This window comes from Bubalus kerabau, chromosome 3 (genome assembly GCF_029407905.1).
Source record: "Bubalus kerabau isolate K-KA32 ecotype Philippines breed swamp buffalo chromosome 3, PCC_UOA_SB_1v2, whole genome shotgun sequence".
Classification (NCBI taxonomy): domain Eukaryota; kingdom Metazoa; phylum Chordata; class Mammalia; order Artiodactyla; family Bovidae; genus Bubalus; species Bubalus kerabau.
In genome coordinates, this window is record NC_073626.1 from 33,572,446 (window position 1) to 33,592,074 (window position 19,629).

At 40.4% G+C, this 19,629-nt stretch overlaps 1 protein-coding gene across 7 annotated transcripts in view; it reads left to right on the forward strand.

Annotated features, from left to right (window-relative positions):
- SUPT3H (SPT3 homolog, SAGA and STAGA complex component) overlaps nt 1–19,629 on the forward strand; it is a 413,877-nt gene that overhangs the window by 132,030 nt on the left and 262,218 nt on the right. The window contains exon 1 of one of the 7 annotated variants that reach the window (XM_055571287.1): nt 14,482–14,636. The exons of 5 other annotated variants lie outside the window; for them this stretch is intronic. In XM_055571287.1, the coding sequence (XP_055427262.1) occupies nt 14,626–14,636 (11 nt within the window). In that variant the 5' untranslated portion in view covers nt 14,482–14,625. Of the gene's footprint in view, nt 1–14,481; nt 14,637–14,762; nt 15,006–19,629 lie in introns of those variants that run through there. One more of the 7 variants, XM_055571288.1, reaches the window with a different exon arrangement.

A 19,629-nucleotide genomic window follows, 5' to 3' on the forward strand; every position in this document is an offset into this window, starting at 1 on the left:
AGATACTTTATTTCTTATTTGTATTCCTTTTATTTCTTTTTATTGTCTTATTGCAGTAGCTAACACTTGCAATATGTTGAATCAGACAGATAAGAGCAGACATTCTTGCCTTGTTCCTCACTTTAGGAGGAAAGCATTTCACGAAAATTTTTAGCATGAAGTGATATTGAAATATGTCAGATGCTTTGTCTGCATCAATTTACATGATCTTCTAATTTCTCTTATTTAGTCTTTTGATATGGTGAATTGTTTGTTGTTTAGTCACTAAGTTGTAGTCTGACTCTTTTGTGACCCCATGGACTGTAGCCCATCAAGCTCCTCTGTCCATGGGATTTCCCAGGCAAGAAAACTGGAGTGGGTTGGCATTTCCTTCTCTAGAGGATCTTCCCAACCCAGGGATTGATCCACATCTCCTGCATTGGCAGGTGGAGTCTTTACTACTGAGCCACCAGGGAAGTCCATGGTGGATTACATTGATTGATTTACAAATATTGAACCAGCTTTGTGTACCTAGAATAGATTGCAGTGGTCATTGTGTAAAATTCATTTTATATATTGCTGGACTTGATTTGATAATCTTTTGTTGAGAATTTTTATATCTAAATTTATGAGAAATACTGGTTTATAGTTCCCCCTCCATTTTTAATACTGTGTTTTGGTTGTGCTTGAGACTCCTTTTGTTTCAGTATCAGAATAATAGTTCTAAAATAAATGTGCACATTTTTCCTCCTTTTTAATTTCTGGAACAGATTATGTAAAATCTATATGAATTCTGCTCTAAATGTTTGATAAAATTGTTCTGGGAAACCATCTGGGCTTAACGATGTTCTCTGTCATGTTAACTGTAGCATTGAGTTCATCCAATAAGTTTATTTTTATCATTTTTTTCAGTTCTATACTTTATGTTTCATTATTTTCAAAATCGTATTAATTTGTGTTAACAAAACTTTAACCACTTGTTGAAGCATGTGTTGCAGCTGCTTTAAAATCCTGTCAGACGGTTTTAACATCTGATTCATCTCGGCTCTGACTGTTGTTGTTGTTTTCCCTGTTTCTGTTGTGCTTTCCTGGTTCTTGGTATGGCAGTGATTTCTAAAATTATATCCTGGTTTTGTATTATGAGACTCTTGAGCCTGTTTAATTATTATTATTATTATTTTTAAATCAGCTAGGCTTCCTGTTGACGCGGATGAGGGTTGGATGTTTGTGTATGTTCACGTGCCCACTAGGTTCCCCCCGACTCCATACTCCAGCACCCCTATAGCAAAAGTAGAAGCAGTTGGTAGTTTGGATATTCACCTTCTCCTCCTGGAGATTTGAGTTATAGTGTCAGTTTCCTGCTGAGCCTGCCACCACCAGGGCAGAGCTGGAGGGAGTGGAGTGCCAACCAGGTCTGCATCCACTGCTTCCTTTGGCCTTGTGAATTCACAGTAGCCTTGTGGCTCTGTTTCCCCCAGGCACTGCTGACCCCAGGCGAGTGGGGAGTAGGAATGTTGACCAGCCCTGCTCGGCACTGTGGAGTGAGTGTGGAGATTCAGCTCCCCACTGGGCCTCAGTGACCCTGGGAGCCCAGGGAAGGTGGAGCAGGGGTGAGTCCCCTCCTTGTGCGGTCTTGGTCAGTCTCATCAGCTGTGCGGGGTGAGGCTCTGCTTTTGCTTGGACTGCACTAATCTTGGTGACTAGCTCTGTTCAGACTGCCTTCTTAATATATCTCATTGCTGCTGGGGAGGGGAGGAGGCTCAGCTTTTTGCTCCTCCTTGCAGATGTTCCTTCCTTGGAGGCATTCTAGGGCCTAAGGAGAAGGAGCAACACTGACCGTTTGCCAGAAGGGCAGTTGCCGCACCTCTGGTTCTCCCTGGGGGACGATGACGGTCCGCCTGCCTATCCAGCTGTCTGACTGACCACTGGTGGGTGACGGGGTGACTGCTTCTGGTGAGAAGGGTAGACTGGGTGGGGTTTGCAACTTCCACTTCTCATTTGGTCTGCTGGAAGGGGAAAGTAGTTCCTCCATTGGTAATTGGAGGGTGATTGGTTCTTTTGTTGGTCCGCCCTTTTCTTGGTCCTTGGCCGGGTGTTGGGTGGAGGAAAAGCTTTCTTGGAGGTCCCACAGGCTGTCTCCTGCCATGCCCTGCCTGCAACACCGGGGGCCCAGCAGAAGGCCCCGGGCACACACCGCCATGTTTTTCCTCCAGGGGCAAGGTCTCTAGGCAGCCGCCTTCTTTCCACCGTTCGAACACTTCCTATGCTGCTCTGTTGTGTGACATCTCTGGTTTTTTAGTTGTGAGAGGAAGGACTTGGGAGGTATGGAGTTTCCCTTCATGACAGAACCAGAGTCCCTTGAGATACTGCTTTTGTCAACACGGCAACACTTAAAATTTACTGTTCTTATTATAGTGGAGTAGTATCTCCTGAAAATATTTTCTGGTAAGAATTTCACTGACTTCTGCATTGGATTATGATTCATTTACTAGCATTTTTTCCCCTGGAATCACTGAATTATTTTCTCATCAGACAAGGAGTGTCTCTAATCCTTTTGATTTGTGGTAAAACAGATATAACATGAAATTTGCCATTTTAGCCATTTTTAAGTGTACAGTTTGGTGGCTTTAGCTATATTCACAATGTTATGCAGCCATCACCATTAACTGTTTCCAAAACTATTTTTTGTTAATTAGTAGACTTAAAAAAAACTTTTTGGTTTATAGAAAAAGGCATGGAAAGTATGGAAAGTTCTCAGGTACGTTCCACTCTTTCTTTCCCGCTTTTTCTCTGTTATTAGCTCTTGCGTTGGTGTGCTCCATCTGTTACAACTGATGATGCTACATATACATGCTATAGGTTTTGACAAATGTTTAATAACACGAGTCCACCTTCACCGTGTCATACAGAATACTTTCACTGTCCTCAATATGCCCCGGGCAGTACTTAGTCGTTCTTCCTTCTTTCCTGCCCACAGTTCCTAGCAAGCACTCATCTTTTTACTGTACCTAAATCAGCATCCTATACATATATATTTTTAAAGTTTGGAGAATATAATTCTCCAAAAACGTTTGGAGAATATAATTCAGTTTCAGAACATTAGGATATATTCAGAACATTCAGAATATATTTTTAAAGTTTGGAGAATATAATTCAGTTTCAGAACATTAGGAAGGTGAAATATAATGTAAAACCCATTTAAAAAAAAAAAACAAAACCCATTTTTATAAATGTTTATTTTAAATAGAGCCTGTTACTACAAACTATTCATGTGTTCTTCTTTTAGAGTGTTTTGCAAGGGTGGTATTTTGTTTGCTAGCTTATAAAAGTGAAAACCCATTTAAGCAGTTTATATTATGCACCATGATGGCAGTTGATGTTCATGTTGGGTCAGTTTTCCACTTACTTCCCTTTTTATGCCCAGCATTTCTTAAAATGCATCATGGTCTCTATCTTCTTAGGGTTAGAGCATGTATTACAGTTTAGCAAGAAAGGGGTCAAACTTTTTGAGGTAATGTACTTAGAATACCCTTATGATCTTAAGGCGCAACCAACCTTAAGGCAGTCTGCTATCGCCGGATAGTTTTGCCCATGATGGCGTAGGATAAGAGATTAAAACTGTGGAATCTTGACTGTCTGATACTTGAGCCAGGAAGGTCTGATACAGATGTTCTGTCTTCTAGTAAATTGTGAAGGTATGGGAAGTGCAAAGATAGAAAGGCAGAAGGCAGTGGGGTGATTAGAACAATAAAGTAGATAGTGGCAGTACAGCACGACAGAGCCTGTGGTAGCAATACAGAGTAGAGCGTCAGGGACCCCTGCCCCTGCGAAAGAGACAGCTAAGCTGAAATTTTGCTCTTGGCGTCATTAAAGGTGTGTTACTGTCTCTAAAGCATTTATCTGTAGGACTTTTGAAATATATCTGTGGTCCTTTCTGCCTCGGACGCTGGCAGTAGTTCTCCCCAAACTACTAAGATTCTAAGCCCCCACTGAGAAAGCACGGTTTACATTTGGTTTAGAACCTTTAAAAAGAATCGTACCCTACAGGGGGTGACATTGAGTGAAAAATAGCTTGTCTTGTGGTGGTAAAAGTCCAGGTCTGGAATTAGGTAGAACTGATCTAATTGAACCTGGATCCTGCAATTATGTGACCGTGGATAAAGTGGATAACCTTTGTAAAACAGGGACACTACTGTTTATAGATTAAATGAGATTATGCTTACAAAGCTCTTAGCATAGTGCTTGGCATATCTGAGTACTGTGGGGTGGTTAGCTGTTTTTACTAATAAATGAGCCTTACCTAACTATGTTTGTAATTATCAAAATATTATATTAGTACATGTTACATTGGTGCTAAATTTGTGCTCAAAATAGCTGGGAAGATGTTTTATTTAAGTTCATGTAGACTTATAATATTTCCAGTAGCAACCATAAATTTAGACACGTGAAGAAATGAGAATTAAGAGGAGTCCTATTTTGGTAAATAGATGTTAAACAGTGTTTTTCTGAGAAGACCATGAAGAATCAACCCCTAGAGTTGAGTGTGCAGCATCCGGGTGTTTAACATGTGATTGTTCATGTGTGCCCCTCCAACAGCTGGAAATCTGTAGCCTTTGTGTATATTTTTATTTCATCATGTCTTTGGATCAGAAAGTTTTTGATAAAGAAACTTGTCTCACTAATAATTTTAGATAGCTGCTTTTATCAGAGTTGAAGGATTCCCAGTACAATTGCTCAACAACTAAATCTTTAAAAATATCTTCAGAATTTTTTTTTTAATATATTGAGTCCATTGTTAATCAAAAGAAAGTTGTGAATCCTTGGCTTAAAGCAGTTTAAAATCTGAGATGAAGAAGAGTAGTACAGATATATACAGGGTAACTTAAGAATAATATTTTGTACATAATAAAAATAAGAAAATAAATGACCATATTCTGTTGGAATCCCATCCCATCACTTAAAAAAAAAAAGCAAGTGGCATTTTTGTGCATGCCTTACAAGGAAGGAATAATTTCAAAGAGTTGTCTACACTTCATAAGAGCAATGTGTTGAGCTTACCGGAGATTGTGATCTTTTATCAGTCTTGAAGTGCCTCACTGTTCGAGTTGGGGGCACTGGTTTGAAAGGTCCTCTTCATTTTTAAGCTGTAAAAATGCCATGGTGGTTTGGGGTTTTGATTAAAAATAGAGTGTGCTGATTTCTCTGTAGGCTTGCTTGCCATATTTGTTTACATTTATTCAATGTTAGTATTGCTTTTATTTCTAGAAAATATTTCTTAAATGTATTTTTGTCTTGTTTGTGTTATAAAACAGAAAGAGCAAAACTAAAGGTATAAATTCATACACATTTTATAACATGTTAAATAAGGTATTTGTTTTTGCTAATAGCATCAGAGAAGTTGCCTTTTTGTTTTGTTCTGTTTTCTGTGCCTCTGAACTGCTGATAGAGTCCTGAGATTAATTAAAATCTGTTGCAGTTTTGATCGCCTTAAAGCTGATGCTTAAAACTAATATAGGCACAAAAACTGAATGTTTTTAAAAAATTTAAATAGAGATTATACATGTGAACAGTTCTCCTGGAGATCACAGTACTCAGGGTTCATAGTGTAATCAGATGTTATAGGAGTGGGCTTATCTGGGTATATTGAGATTTGAAGAAAACCTGTAAGAACCTACTATTGATAATCCTCATTGGACAGAGACTTTTAAAGATTCACTTCGAAATAAAATTAAAAACCACCAGCAGCTAACATGTATGTAATAGCTTACTATTTGTAGAGCCTTGTATGTGCAGGATAGGCTTTTCTGGTGGCTCAGTGGTAAAGGATCTGCCTGCCAGTGCAGGAGACGTGAGTTCAGCCTCTGGATTGGGAAGATACCCTGGAGGAGGAAATGGCAACCCAATCCAGTCCTCTTGTGTGGGAAATCCCATGGACAGAGGAGCCTGGAGGGCTGTAGTCCATGGGGTTGCAAAACAGTTTGACATGCCTTAGCGACTTCCCCTAAGATATGAGGATTTCTGATATCCAGGAGACCCACTCCAGTCTTCTTGCCTGGAAAATCCCATGGACAGAGGATGGCGGGCTACAGTCCATGTGGTCTCAGAGAGTCAGATATGACTGAGCAACAGAACAGCAGTGGTGATGTAGAGTGTCCTCTTGATCCTACCATCAGTTTGATGCAGGAGTGTTATTATCTTAATTAACTTGCCTATGATTGGAACACCTAGTAAGTGATACCAACCAGATGTTGGGCTCCAAGTTCCATGTTGTTGTCTACATTCTCTAAGAACATGTCTTTATTTTAAAAATTAATCTTAATGAATATTGAGCTCGTGATATCTTAGAATTATTTTGTATGATCTTCCATTGCATTTTGGAAAAAAAAAAATTAACAAAAGGTTCCCCGTGTTTCTTACGTTACTGGTTGGCAGCGACAACTGTAGAGGTGCTGGGGAGTGTGAGGCCCTGTGGGAGCATAACTAATTGTAGGGCCCACCTGAAGTAAAAGAAAAGTATTTTCACATTCTGGACAGAAAACCAAGTGAGAGTTTCATAGTCAGCATTTTAAAGGAAAAGAAAACTTAACCAAACCAAATCACCCGTTTTCCAAGTAGTGATGCTATACTAACGTGCCTTTTAAAGACAGTGATGCTATACGGATAAACTTTTTAAAGATTATGATAAATTGCACAGATTTGCTTTAATTTCCAGAAAAAATAGTTCATAGTTTCCTTGAACGCCTTTCACCTATAAAAGATTTGTGGACTTAGTCAATGAACGTGAACATTTCATTTGGGTAGAGATGTCAAAAAGGTTTTTCTGTAGAGGGGAAGTGCTCTACATATGGAGACTGAAGAAAATTTCATAGGCTATGATTTTTTTTCTGTATAGTCCATGGAATTCTCCAGGCCAGAATACTGGAGTGGGTAGCTGTTGCCTTCTCCAGGGAATCTTCCAACCCAGGGATCACACCCAGGGCTCGTGCATTGCAGGGGATTCTTTACCAGCTGAGCCAGTAGGGAAGCCCAAGAATACTGGAGTGGGTAGCCTGTCCTCCCTCCAGCGGATCTTCCTGACCCAGGAATTGAACTGGGGTCTCCTGCATTGCAGGTGGATTCTTTACCAGCTGAGCTACTAGGGAAGCCCCCTGATTTTGTTCTAGTTCGGAAGAAGGTAAGGAAACACAGATTCTACCTAAAGTCGTTCATTGCTGGTCCACGTGGCTCACGTTTGTGCCCAGTGTGGGACTGCTCTTACAGTATTGCTCAAAAATGATTTTTTTTTCTTTTTCCACCAATCCATCTTTTGTAGCAAATATGTTATTGCCACTATGCCCTATGAAAGGGTAAATTTCTTCCCTAAAGGTCTACCAAGAGTTGTTTTCCAAATCATAGCCTTTCCTTAATCAGTGAGGCAACTGGTGATACTTCCTTTGTTGAAAGATAAGAGTGGGAAGTTTCAAAGCGTACCAGGGGTCATTTTCCTGTTCCCACCTCCTGGGACTGTGCCCTAGGGATCTATTTTGAGTTGCCAGACTCAAAGTAAATAATTCTATTTAGCATCTACTTTATACACTGGCTTGAAATTTAACTTTGTAAATTAAAATAAGTTCCACTGTAGGGTATCTAAATGATTCTCTTCTTAAATGATTTTTGTCAGTTTTCATATACTTTGACTTTCATATACTAGGATGAGTCTTATTTACTGTGAAAGAAGCAAAGAGATTTCAAATATATTCATGTTCTGGCTAGAAAATATTAAAACCCTGTTTCACAGAATGAGTCTGTTAGAGGGTGGAAAGAACCGTAGGTCGCTGACCAGGGAGCCATAGCAGAAAAATCTGAAGGACTTTTCCACAGATTTCTCCAGGTCATTTGATTGAATGGTTTTGAGGTGGTTCCTGCACATGGCACATTTTTATAAAGCTTCTGAGATGATTGTCATTAACACTCATAGTAAAGAACTACTTTATTTTATTGTTTTAAGCAAGGCCCAGACATGTGAACTGGTTTGCCCAGAGACTGTTGATGGCAGAGCCCATCACGGATTCTGGTCTCCTGCCTCAGGCCCCATTTTTTTTTTTTCCTACTTTATCATAGTCACTTCCCAGTTTGGATGTTTACACTAATACTGGAAAATCCTCTTTTCTTCTCACTTGTTTCAAACTTGTGAGATTGTGGTTATGTCAAATGCTTAAAGATTTTTGCCCCAATATAAAAAACTTTTAAGTAACTTCAAGATAGAGACTGAAGATAATAACATTTTTTTTAACCTCTGAGCAATTATAAGCACTTGATAGGTACCTATTAAATAACTAGTGATTCACTTAATTAATTATAAATGCTTAGTATTTGGAATAGTGTAACATCCAGTTACACTCTAAACATTGTAATATGTAACACCTTTGGTTCTAGCCAGTGTTCAAGAATATTTATTGAATAAAAATCAGTCTTCAGGGAGTTTTCTTACAATATTAGCTATGAATATCCTTTTCCACATTATTTCTGCATAATTTAGAATAATTTTATAATTTAGAATGATTTTTGTCTTCTCAGAATAAATGTTTTGCTTTTTGTGCATAGTTGTTGTTTCATATAGTAAGATCACATTTGAGTAGTTAAAAGGGTAGTGGACTTAATGTTAGATGACATCACTATCTTAGGCTTAGTTTTTCTCTGTCTGTACATGAATGAATTAGGCTAGATTTCAGGTCTAAAATTACATAACTATATTCTGTTGGCTCTGTTTCTCTATATCTGTGTAAAGACATATCCTGTTTTCTCTGTTTATCCGGAGACCCCTGACTAATATGATCTCTGTCTTTCTTTTTTGTAAGAAGTATAATGCAAATGATGGTAATGCTGAGTACTTAGATGTGGTGAAACAGGAGATAAGGGACCAGAGAGTGATGAGAAGTGCTATTTCAAATAGAGGAGTCGGAGGAAACCTTTTTGAATAGATGACACTAAAGCAAAGTTCTGAAAAGAGTACGGGAGTGAGACATAAGGATATCCTAGGGGCAGAGGGAAGTGTATCTTTATAACAACTTCATTCATAATTTGTCAGACTGGAAACAGTTCAATGTTCATCAACTGATAAAAGAATAAACAAAGTACCTGTATACAGTGGAATCTGTATACAGGTTAACAACCAATTATGGATAACCACAACATGAATATATCTCAAAGACATTATGCTCCATGAAAAAATGTAGCCATAGAAGAATACTTTGTGATTTTGTTATTATGACATTATAGAAAAGGCAAAACTCTAGGAACAGAGAACAGATCGGGGTCAGCAGAGATGGGGGCAAGAATTTTCTATAAAAGGCACAAAAAGCTTGTGGGAATGATGGAAATGTTTTCTGTCTTGATTGTGGTGGCATTTACACATCAATATTCAGTTGTCAGAACTCAATCTGTACATTTAAAAAGGTGAATTTTACTGCATGGAAATTATACCTCACTAAATCTGGCTTTAGAAAATTCCTTGTAAATTACATAACGAGTAAACCTGAGGCCCACTGAAGGTATGCCATTGCTGTTTTATGAATTTCTGTTGTCATGGGAGATAGAAGTACCTCTGTTCCAGTTTGAGAAGCATGGGGCTAAGAAAATTCTCACAGATAGTTAATCATGCTGTTAATACTTATGATAGCAAATTTATGAACAATTTCAGCTCTACTGAAGTACTTCTTAGCATAAATTGTGGAAGTCCTAGAAAGCAATAGTTTCTTGAGGAACACAGGGAAACAATGCTCTAATCACAAACTAATACCAAAAGGTATTGTTAATACTATGATCAGGGATACAGTTTCATATGATGGGAGAGGGAGCTTTAATTGTGTCAGAATCAAGACCTGAGTCAGACTATTGCTATGTTTCATCAAAAAGTTCAGTAAACATTTCTCAGTGTTTTCACCATCTTCTAAATTTTCCTTATTCCAGCCAGAAAGGAAAAAAAAATCAGCCAAAATCACCAGTCTCTTCCTTCCTAGGATTTTAAATTCTATGCCAAAATCCCTAAAGTAATAAATGTTGAGTTTGACCAAAAGATGCAAATGATTAAGACTTTAGAAATATAAAGCAGCTAATTTAGCACATGAGCACAGGCAGAAAAGATTAGTAAAACAAAATTCATCAAGCCCTCCCCTCCTCCCTTGCTGCTACTGCTGCTGCTAAGTCACTTCAGTTGTGTCCGACTCTGTGCGACCCCATAGACGGCAGCCCACCAGGCTCCCCCGTCCCTGGGATTCTCCAGGCAAGAACACTGGAGTGGGTTGCCATTTCCTTCTCCAATGCATGAAAGTGGAAAGTGAAAGTGAAGTCGCTCAGTCGTGTCTGACTCTTCACGACCTCATGGACTGCGGCCCACCAGGCTCCTCCGTCCATGGGATTTTCCAGGCAAGAGTGCTGGAGTGGGGTGCCATTGCCTTCTCCACCCCTCCTCCCCTACCCGCTGCTTTTTTGGCCACATTACCAAAACTGACCCTTATAAAGTTTCTTAATAGATTTTAGCAGCTTTACAGGGAAGACAAGTGCTTAGTTATCACTTAGCAAGCCCACTGCGAGCAGTGGGGCCAGATGTAAAGGTCCAAGGGAAATTCCAAGAGAGCATCACACTTTGGTATATCTGAAACACACACTTCAAGGGAAATTCCAAGAGAGTAACACACTTTGGTATATCTGAAACACACACTTTTTGTGGTCATCACTTCCTTCTCTCTCCTTCCCTGCCATAGCATGAGGTTAAAGGTGGAAAGGAAGGAGTGTCTTTGGCTAGGTTTCAGTTCAGTTCAGTCACTCAGTCATGTCCGACTCTTTGTGACCCCATGGACTGCAGCACAACAGGCCTCCCTGTCCATCATCAACTCCTGGACTTTACTCAAACTCATGTCCATTGAGTTGGTGATGCCATCCAGCCATCTCATCCTCTGTCGTCCCCTTCTCCTCCCGCCTTCAATCTTTCCCAGCATCAGGGTCTTTTCCAGTAAGTCAGTTCTTCACATCAGGTGGCCAAAGTATTGGGGTTTCAGCTTCAACATCAGTCCTTCCGATGAATATTCAGGACTGATTTCCTTTAGGATGGACTGGTTGGATCTTCTTGCAGTCCAAGGGACTCTCAAGAGTCTTCTCCAACACCACAGTTCAAAAGCATCAATTCTTCGGTACTCAGCTTTCTTTATAGTCCAACTCTCACGTCTATACGTGACAACTGGAAAAACCATAGCCTTGACTAGATGGACCTTTGTTGGCAAAGTAATGTCTCTGCATTTTAATATGCTATCTAGGTTGGTCATAACTTTCAAGAGTGCCTGCAATTCCTATTCATTCAAAGCTTTTAACCCATTTGGAAAATCTTGCCCAGGAGCTGTCTTTGGTGACAGGGTTGTATCTTCTCAGAGATCTTAGTGTACTCTTGACAATTCAAATTTAAGGCTGTTTTTTAACAGCCTTTGTTATCCTGTTGGTTAAATACCCTAGGAGTGGCATTGCTTGGTCAAGCAATGTGTGTTTAACTATATAAAAAAATCTGCCAACGTAGTTTCCAAAGGAAGGGGTCATATAATTTCACTTCCCCACCAGCAGGGCATGAGAGTTCTACTTATTTCACATTCTTGCCAGTGCTTGGTATTATGGCTTTTGAATTTTAGCCATTCTAGTGGATATGTAATGGCATATAATCATGGTATTCATTTGCATTTCCCTAATGAGTAATGATAATGTGCATCATTTCTTGTGCTTACTGGCCATTTGAATATCTTTTTCCATGAAGTGTCTGTTCACATCCTTTCGTCAGTTTTTATTGGTTTTCTTTTTATTTGTGTGTGTGTTTGGGGAGAAGGTGGTCTTTTTAGTGTTGAATTGTAAGATTTCTTTATATATTCCAGGTACAAGTTTTCTTTCTTTATCATGTATGTGTTTTGCAACTGTTTCCCCTCAGTATCAAACTTGCTTCTTCTCTCTCATTCCACTTCTATGTATGTGAGACCATAGAATAGTATCCCACTGCTCTAGGGTTCTCTGTTCTCTTTTTTTTTTTTTTCCCCTCCCACTTTGTCTTCCAGCTTGGCTAATTTATGTTCACCTTTTCAAGTTTATTGATTCTTACCTTAGCTATTCTTCTTGTCCTTACTGCTGATGAATGCAACTAAGGAATTAATCTGTGCTATTCTATTTTTTAGCTCTCCAACCTGACTTTTTTTTTTGTAGGTTCCATCTCTCTCTTGCAGTTCCCCATCTGTTCATGCATGTTGTGCTCTTTTCCACCAGAACCTTTAACATATAAGTATAGGTATTTTAAAGTTTCTGTGTAGTGTTTCCCACATCTGTATCATCTCTGATCCTAGGTTTGTTGTCTGCTTTATTATTTGACAGTTGGTTATTGTGTAATTGCTTTGCTGTGTGTTTCATAATTGTGATTGAATACCGTATACTGCTTGTAGAAGAACAACAGTATTTTGCTAACTAGGTATTTGCTCCTAGAAATGGGCACACCTCTTCTACTGTTACAAATGGGTGCTTGAGTCAACCAGCCAGCGAACAGAGTTTGGATTTTGTTGTGGTTGTGCCGCCTTTGGGCTTCCGCATTGGATCAGCAGTAAAGAATCTGCCTGCAGTGCAGGAGGCATAGGAGATGTGGGTTAGATCCCTGGGTCAGGAAGATCCCCTGGAGGAGGAAATGGCAACCCACTCCAGTACTCTTGCAGAGAAAAATTCCATGGACAAAAGAATCTGGTGGGCTGCAGTTCGTGGGGTCGCAAGAGTCAAACACAACTTAGTGACTAAACAACAACAAAAAATGGCTTACAGACCACAGTAAGATTCTCGAATCACACGATTGATTGAATGAGTTGAAATCAGAGAGAGAAGCAGAGAAGAGTCGGACATAACTGAGCATACCCACCTTTAGGTCCCCAGCCTTTGATTTCCTCCACTGGGAGCTGGTGTTCCCTTGTGCTTATTGTGGGGCTGGTGGTGCTGGTGGGTTTTTCTTTCAACACAGAGATGCCTGCATCACAGAGAAGACCATCTCTCTCTGTCTCTTCTCTTCTCCCTGCAGTAGAATGCCTTTTCTTGTTACTGGCTGTGGGGCTTGTGGTGGGGACAGGATGGAAGTTTCTCAGTCCTTCTTGCGCAACCTTAATCTTAGGTGGCCCTGTGCACATCAACCTGAGAATGTGGCCTTCTCTGTGTACCACCACACCCTCCTGTGGACTCAAACTTTGCATTGTTTGTATCTGTGCGGTGTTGGGCTTTAGCAGACACTGAAGTCTGGGCCCAAGAGGCTTTTCTGCTTCTCCCTAGTAGTGTGAGTTTTTGTTTGGTTTAAGATAATGGTCTGAGGAGGTGAATGGGATTTTCTATATGTACCACTGAGGCCCATGTGTGTGTGTGCATGTGTGCCAAGTCACTTCAGTTGTGTCCGACTCTTTGTGACTCTAGGGACTATGGCCCGCCAGGCTCCTCTATCCATGGGGATTCTTCAGGAGAACACCCTCCTCCAGGAGAGCTTCCACAGCTAGGGATCGAACCTAGGTCTCTTTAGGTCTCCTCATTGGCAGGCAGGTTCTTTACCACTAGCGCCACCTGGGAAGCCCTGGTGGGGCTATGGGCTGAGGCCCATACTCACCCTTTAAAATGGATTAAAATTTTACCTGTTTTCTTTTTACTGACTTCTATGGGGCTGCCTCTTTCTCCTGTGCTCCATCAGGGCTGAGACAGTGTGCATCCTGTCTCTCCTGAGAGGCTCTGGTTACTCTTTGGAATTTGTTTACTTGGTGCCTTGTAACCTCAGTTCTCTAATGGGCTCAGGAAAAGTTATGATTTTATAGGTTATTTGGAGATTTCTCATTCTTCAGTTTGGAATAACATTCTCTTGTGGTTCCCTGCATCCTAAAGCAGAAGCAGAATTCCAAAATAAATTTTATATGTTGGGGTGAATTTTTATGATAAAATATGAATCTCCAGAGAAATAATCTGTTGATGGCAAGCTGTTTTGTGGTATACTCCTCAAACTGCCCAGCATGCATGTTCTTCTCCTCTGACGGAGGAGGTGGGAGGGGGCTTCTGTGGAAAGTTTGAGAAGCAGTGAATCATAAGCCGAGCAAACAACAGAGGCAGAAAAATTTACCTTAAAGCATTCTTGAGTCATCAGTGACGTAGACACTTTTAGGTTGCACTCGTTTCCAAACCCCTTCCGTGCCTACCTCAATAGAGTAGTGGCTGGAAAAATGCAGTTGATTCTTGTTATTGGCAAAAGGTGGGTTCTATAAATTTGTCAGAAACCTTCAGCTGTTGCTCCTAGGGAAATACACACGTGAACGCACACCCCTCACACAGACTGTAATCTTAAGTCCTAAAAACTACTGATCTTAGTAGAGTCGAATTTCTTTATTTTATAAAAAAGAAAATGAGCCTCCGTGTGTTAACTCAGTTCCCTGAGGCTTCTCCACTGAAGGTCCCAGAGTTAAGATTCACACCCTCCCCAGCTCGCCCTGCTTTCCTCTGCCCCGCTCCGTCCCCATCATGTGGTCACCTCTGTGCACGAGCTGAAAGAGAAGGCACAGGTTCACCTTGTTAGACCTCGGCCGGGGTTTCATGTATCGGCAACTCAGATTTTTCTGCACATGTCCGTGAGTGATTATGAAAACACGGCAAGTATTGATTTTGGAATTATAAACAGATTTCAGTGAGTAGATGAATTCACAAATACAGAATCCGTGAAATATGAGGATCAACTGTGTTTACTTTTCCAATTACTCTAATAGTCAGAGGCGGGTAGGTGACTGAGTTCTAGCTAATAAGTAGTAAGTGAAAGTCTCCTGTAGGGCTTTCGCTGTATTCGATAAAGGCAGCACAGTGTCCAGCGCGACATGCCTCTTTTTCTTCTGAGCTGAGTGTTGCCCTGAGTGTGGCAGTAGTCCTCTGACAGCTCGGTGACAAGCGTGGGGCTGAGGAGCAAAACTTTAAGGTGATCCCTGGTGAGCAGCTGACCCCATCCTCACAGCAGGGAGAGATCACTGGTATGTGAGCTTGCAGAAAAGCACCGCCCTACTTGGTTGTCAGGTCTCCTGAGCTGGGTGGAGCTAACGTAGAATTTATAATGTGGTTATGAACCAGGGTTCCTTTTCTGTGGCCCAAGAGTCATGTTTATCAAGCCAGGCCCAGGTAATGCTTCCTTCTTGACTCCATAACTTATCAGTTAAACATGACCCTATTTCAGAGGGAGGAAAATTTGTGGACTGGTTGAAGAATTTTGTTTGTATAAAGTGTTTCTCATCAAGACTTAGACTAGAATCTTTAGTTATCTAGATTTTTCCTTGTGTAACAAAAGCATTGTCTCTCCTATGAATTATACCTCCTTTGTGTATGTGAGTAGTTTTACTGTCTTCATTTTTTTTTCTTTTGTAGTTACTTGAATTTCTTATTCTACTCTTCTCATTTAAACATACAAATTTTACAGAATTTTATTTTTGTTTCAATTCGGTATTCATTTCAGGCAGTTAGGAAACGCACCATAATTCACTTACATATAAAAAATGTTTTTACCAGCTAAAACAATATTTTTAGTTTCAGATTTTGCTAGGCTTGCAGAATCTATGTGTGTTGTGCTCATTCATTTTTATGGAAAATCTTTATATCTCTAGACTGTAGACATAGTACTTATATTTTTGGTCATCTAATTTTAGACCAATTTTCAAGAAAACATTTGGTCATGCATTTAAAATGTTTTCTCTTCTGCTCCAAAGCCCTACTGTTGTGCTGTTCCTTCGAATACTTGCCACAGATCTATCTTTCTGTTAAAGCCCCTTTTAACATTCCAGAAAGTTTTAATTCCCTTGTTTGGAGACCTACCTCTAAAATACTAACAATTTTTCAAAATCAGCAAGTTTCAATCTTATTTGACAAGAACATAAAGGACACATCTCAGCCTGCCAGATGGTTGTTTAAGAGAAACACATTAAGTGTCTTCATTAATGACCTCGGTTTTAACTATTTAAGAAGTAACCTGCCATGCTTGATAATAGCTGTTAGAGTCCCTACATTTCAAAGAATATTTTCCAATTCTATTTCATTTCTCTGATGACTGGAACATAAATGAATCATTTGGACCCAAATTTCTTTTGTTATTTATAAACCTATAACTAATTTGAGGGATGCTGGACAGTCTTCTGATATTAAGAAGAGGTGGCAAGAATACACAGAACTGTACAAAAAAGGGTTTCACGACCCAGATAATCACGATGGTGTGATCACTCACCTAGAGCCAGACATCAAGGATCGTGAAGTCAAGTGGGCCTTAGAAAGCATCACTATGAACAAAGCTAGTGGAGGTGATGGAATTCCAGTTGAGCTATTTCAAATCCTGAAAGATGATGCTGTGAAAGTGCTGCACTCAATATGCCAGCAAATTTGGAAAACTCAGCAGTGGCCATAGGACTGGAAAACGTCAGTTTTCATTCCATACACTAATAAAGTAATGCTCAAAATTCTCCAAGCCAGGCTTCAGCAATACATGAGCTGTGAACTTCCATATGTTCAAGCTGGATTTAGAAAGGCAGAGGAACCAGAGATCAAATTGCCAACATCCACTGGATCATCGAAAAAGCAAGAGAGTTCCAGAAAAACATCTATTTCTGCTTTATTGACTATGCCAAAGCCCTTGACTGTGTGGATCACAATAAACTGTGGAAAATTCTGAAAGAGATGGGAATACCAGACCACCTGACCTGCCTCTTGAGAAACCTATATGCAGGTCAGGAAGCAACAGTTAGAACTGGACATGGAACAACAGACTGGTTCCAAATAGGAAAAGGAGTACGTCAAGGCTGTATATTGTCACGCTACTTATTTAACTTACATGCAGAGTACATCATGAGAAACGCTGGGCTGGAAGAAGCACAAGCTGGAATCAAGATTGCTGGGAGAAATATCAATAACCTCAGATATGCAGATGACACCACCCTTATGGCAAAAAGTGAAGAGGAACTAAAAAAGCCTCTTGATGAAAGTGAAAGAGGAGAGTGAAAAAGTTGGCTTAAAGCTCAACATTCAGAAAACTAGATCATGGCATCTGGTCCCATCACTTCATGGCAAATGGATGGGGAAACAGTGGAAACAGTGTCAGACTTTATTTTTTTGGGCTCCAAAATTACTGCAGATTGTGATTGCAGTCATGGAATTGAAAGGCACTTACTTCTTGGAAGGAAAGTTATGACCAACCTAGATAGCATGTTAAAAAGCAGAGACATTACTTTGCCAACAAAGGTCTGTCTAGTCAAGGCTATGGTTTTTCCAGTGGTCATGTATGGATGTGAGAGTTGGACTGTGAAGAAAGCTGAGCGCCAAAGAATTGATGCTTTTGAGCTGTGGTGTTGGAGAAGACTCTTTTTTTTTTTTTAATTTTATTTTGTTTTTAAACTTTACATAATTGTATTAGTTTTGCCAAATATCAAAATGAATCCGCCACAGGTATACATGTGTTCCCCATCCTGAACCCTCCTCCCTCCTCCTTCCCCATTCCATCCCTCTGAGTTGTCCCAGTGCACCAGCCCCAAGCATCCAGTATCGTGCATCAAACCTGGACTGGCAACTCGTTTCATACATGATATTTTACATGTTTCAATGCCATTCTCCCAAATCTTCCCACCCTCTCCCTCTCTCACAGAGTCCATAAGACTGTTCTATACATCAGTGTCTCTTTTGCTGTCTCGTACACAGGGTTATTGTTACCATCTTTCTAAATTCCATATATATGCGTTAGTATACTGTATCGGTGTTTTTCTTTCTGGCTTACTTCACTCTGTATAATAGGCTCCAGTTTCATCCACCTCATTAGAACTGATTCAAATGTATTCTTTTTAATGGCTGAGTAATACTCCATTGTGTATATGTACCACAGCTTTCTTATCCATTCATCTGCTGATGGGCATCTAGGTTGCTTCCATGTCCTGGCTATTATAAACAGTGCTGCGATGAACATTGGGGTATATGTGTCTCTTTCCCTTCTGGTTTCCTCAGTGTGTATGCCCAGCAGTGGGATTGCTGGATCATAAGGCAGTTCTATTTCCAGTTTTTTAAGGAATCTCCACACTGTTCTCCATAGTGGCTGTACTAGTTTGCATTCCCACCAACAGTGGAAGAGGGTTCCCTTTTCTCCACACCCTCTCCAGCATTTATTACTTGTAGACTTTTGGATCACAGCCATTCTGACTGGTGTGAAATGGTACCTCATAGTGGTTTTGATTTGCATTTCTCTGATAATGGAGAAGACTCTTGAGAGTCCCTTGGACTGCAAGGAGATCCAACCAGTCCATCCTGAAGGAAACCAGTTCTGGGTGTTCATTGGAAGGACTGATGCTGAGGCTGAAACTCCAATACTTTGGCCACCTCATGTGAAGAGTTGACTCATTGGAAAAGACTCTGATCCTGGGAGGGATTGGGGGCAAGAGGAGAAGGGGACGGCAGAGGATGAGATGGCTGGATGGCATCACTGACTCGGTGGATGTGAGTCTGAGTGAACTCCGGGAGGTGGTGATGGACAGGGAGGCCTGGCGTGCTGCAATTCATGGGGTCACAAAGAGTTGGACACGACTGAGCGACTGAACTGAACTGGACCATCTTCTTGTACTTTGTGTGCCTGTGTGTGTTTTAAACTGCCGCTACTGTTTCTACTTTCAAGGAACAGACTTAGAGTAATCATTGTTTTTAAAAAATTCCTGACTTTTCTGAACCAAACTGAAATGTATGAATATATCTATCTTACACTTCTGAAGCAAGCTTAGAATAAAATTGTTTAAGAACAAGACCAGCAACCAATAAAAAATATTCGGAAGAAGCTAACCAGTCAATCATAAAGGAAATTAACCCTGAATATTCATTGAAAGGACTCATGCTGAAGCTGAAGCTCAAAAACTTTGGCAACCTGATGCAAAGAGCCAACTGGTTAGAAAAGACCCTGATGCTTGGAAAGATCAAAGGCAAAAGAAGAATGTGACAGAGGATGAGATGGTTGGATGGCATCACTGACTCAATGGACATGCGTTTAAGCAAACTCCAGGAGATAGTGAAGGACAGGGAAGCCTGGCTTGCTATAGTCCATGGGGTCACAAAGAGTCAGACATGACTGAGTGACTGAACAACAACAACTAAATATAGATCTCAGTGTTATTAGCAAAACAAAGAGAAGAATTAAAATACTTTCATTTAAAAATTGTAAATTTCTTGTAGAGTTATGTGGAAACTCAAAATTTTGGTCTGTTTAAACAAACATGGAATTGCTAACTGATTGGAAAGTATGGGAATTGTGGGTTTATGGGAGAATCTGTATGGGTCGCACTAGTCTCCGTGACACCTGTCTCTGAAGAAGGTTTGATGTTTAGACGTTGGGTGAGGCTATAGATGACAGTAGATCCAGGGATGACAGCCTCTCTGTAGATCCCTTCCGTGGGATGACAGTTTTGATCTGCAGATATCTGAAAGATCTCATTGACTCCGGAGCTTTAGGTGCTCCACTGGCAGGCAGCCAGTTAGGTATTTGATTGTGACTTCATAAGACGTACTCTGAACCAGTACATTCAAACAGTCCCAGTAATCTTTCACCACAAGGAAGGGCGGCTTCACCAGGTTCAGTACTGCCATGCATCA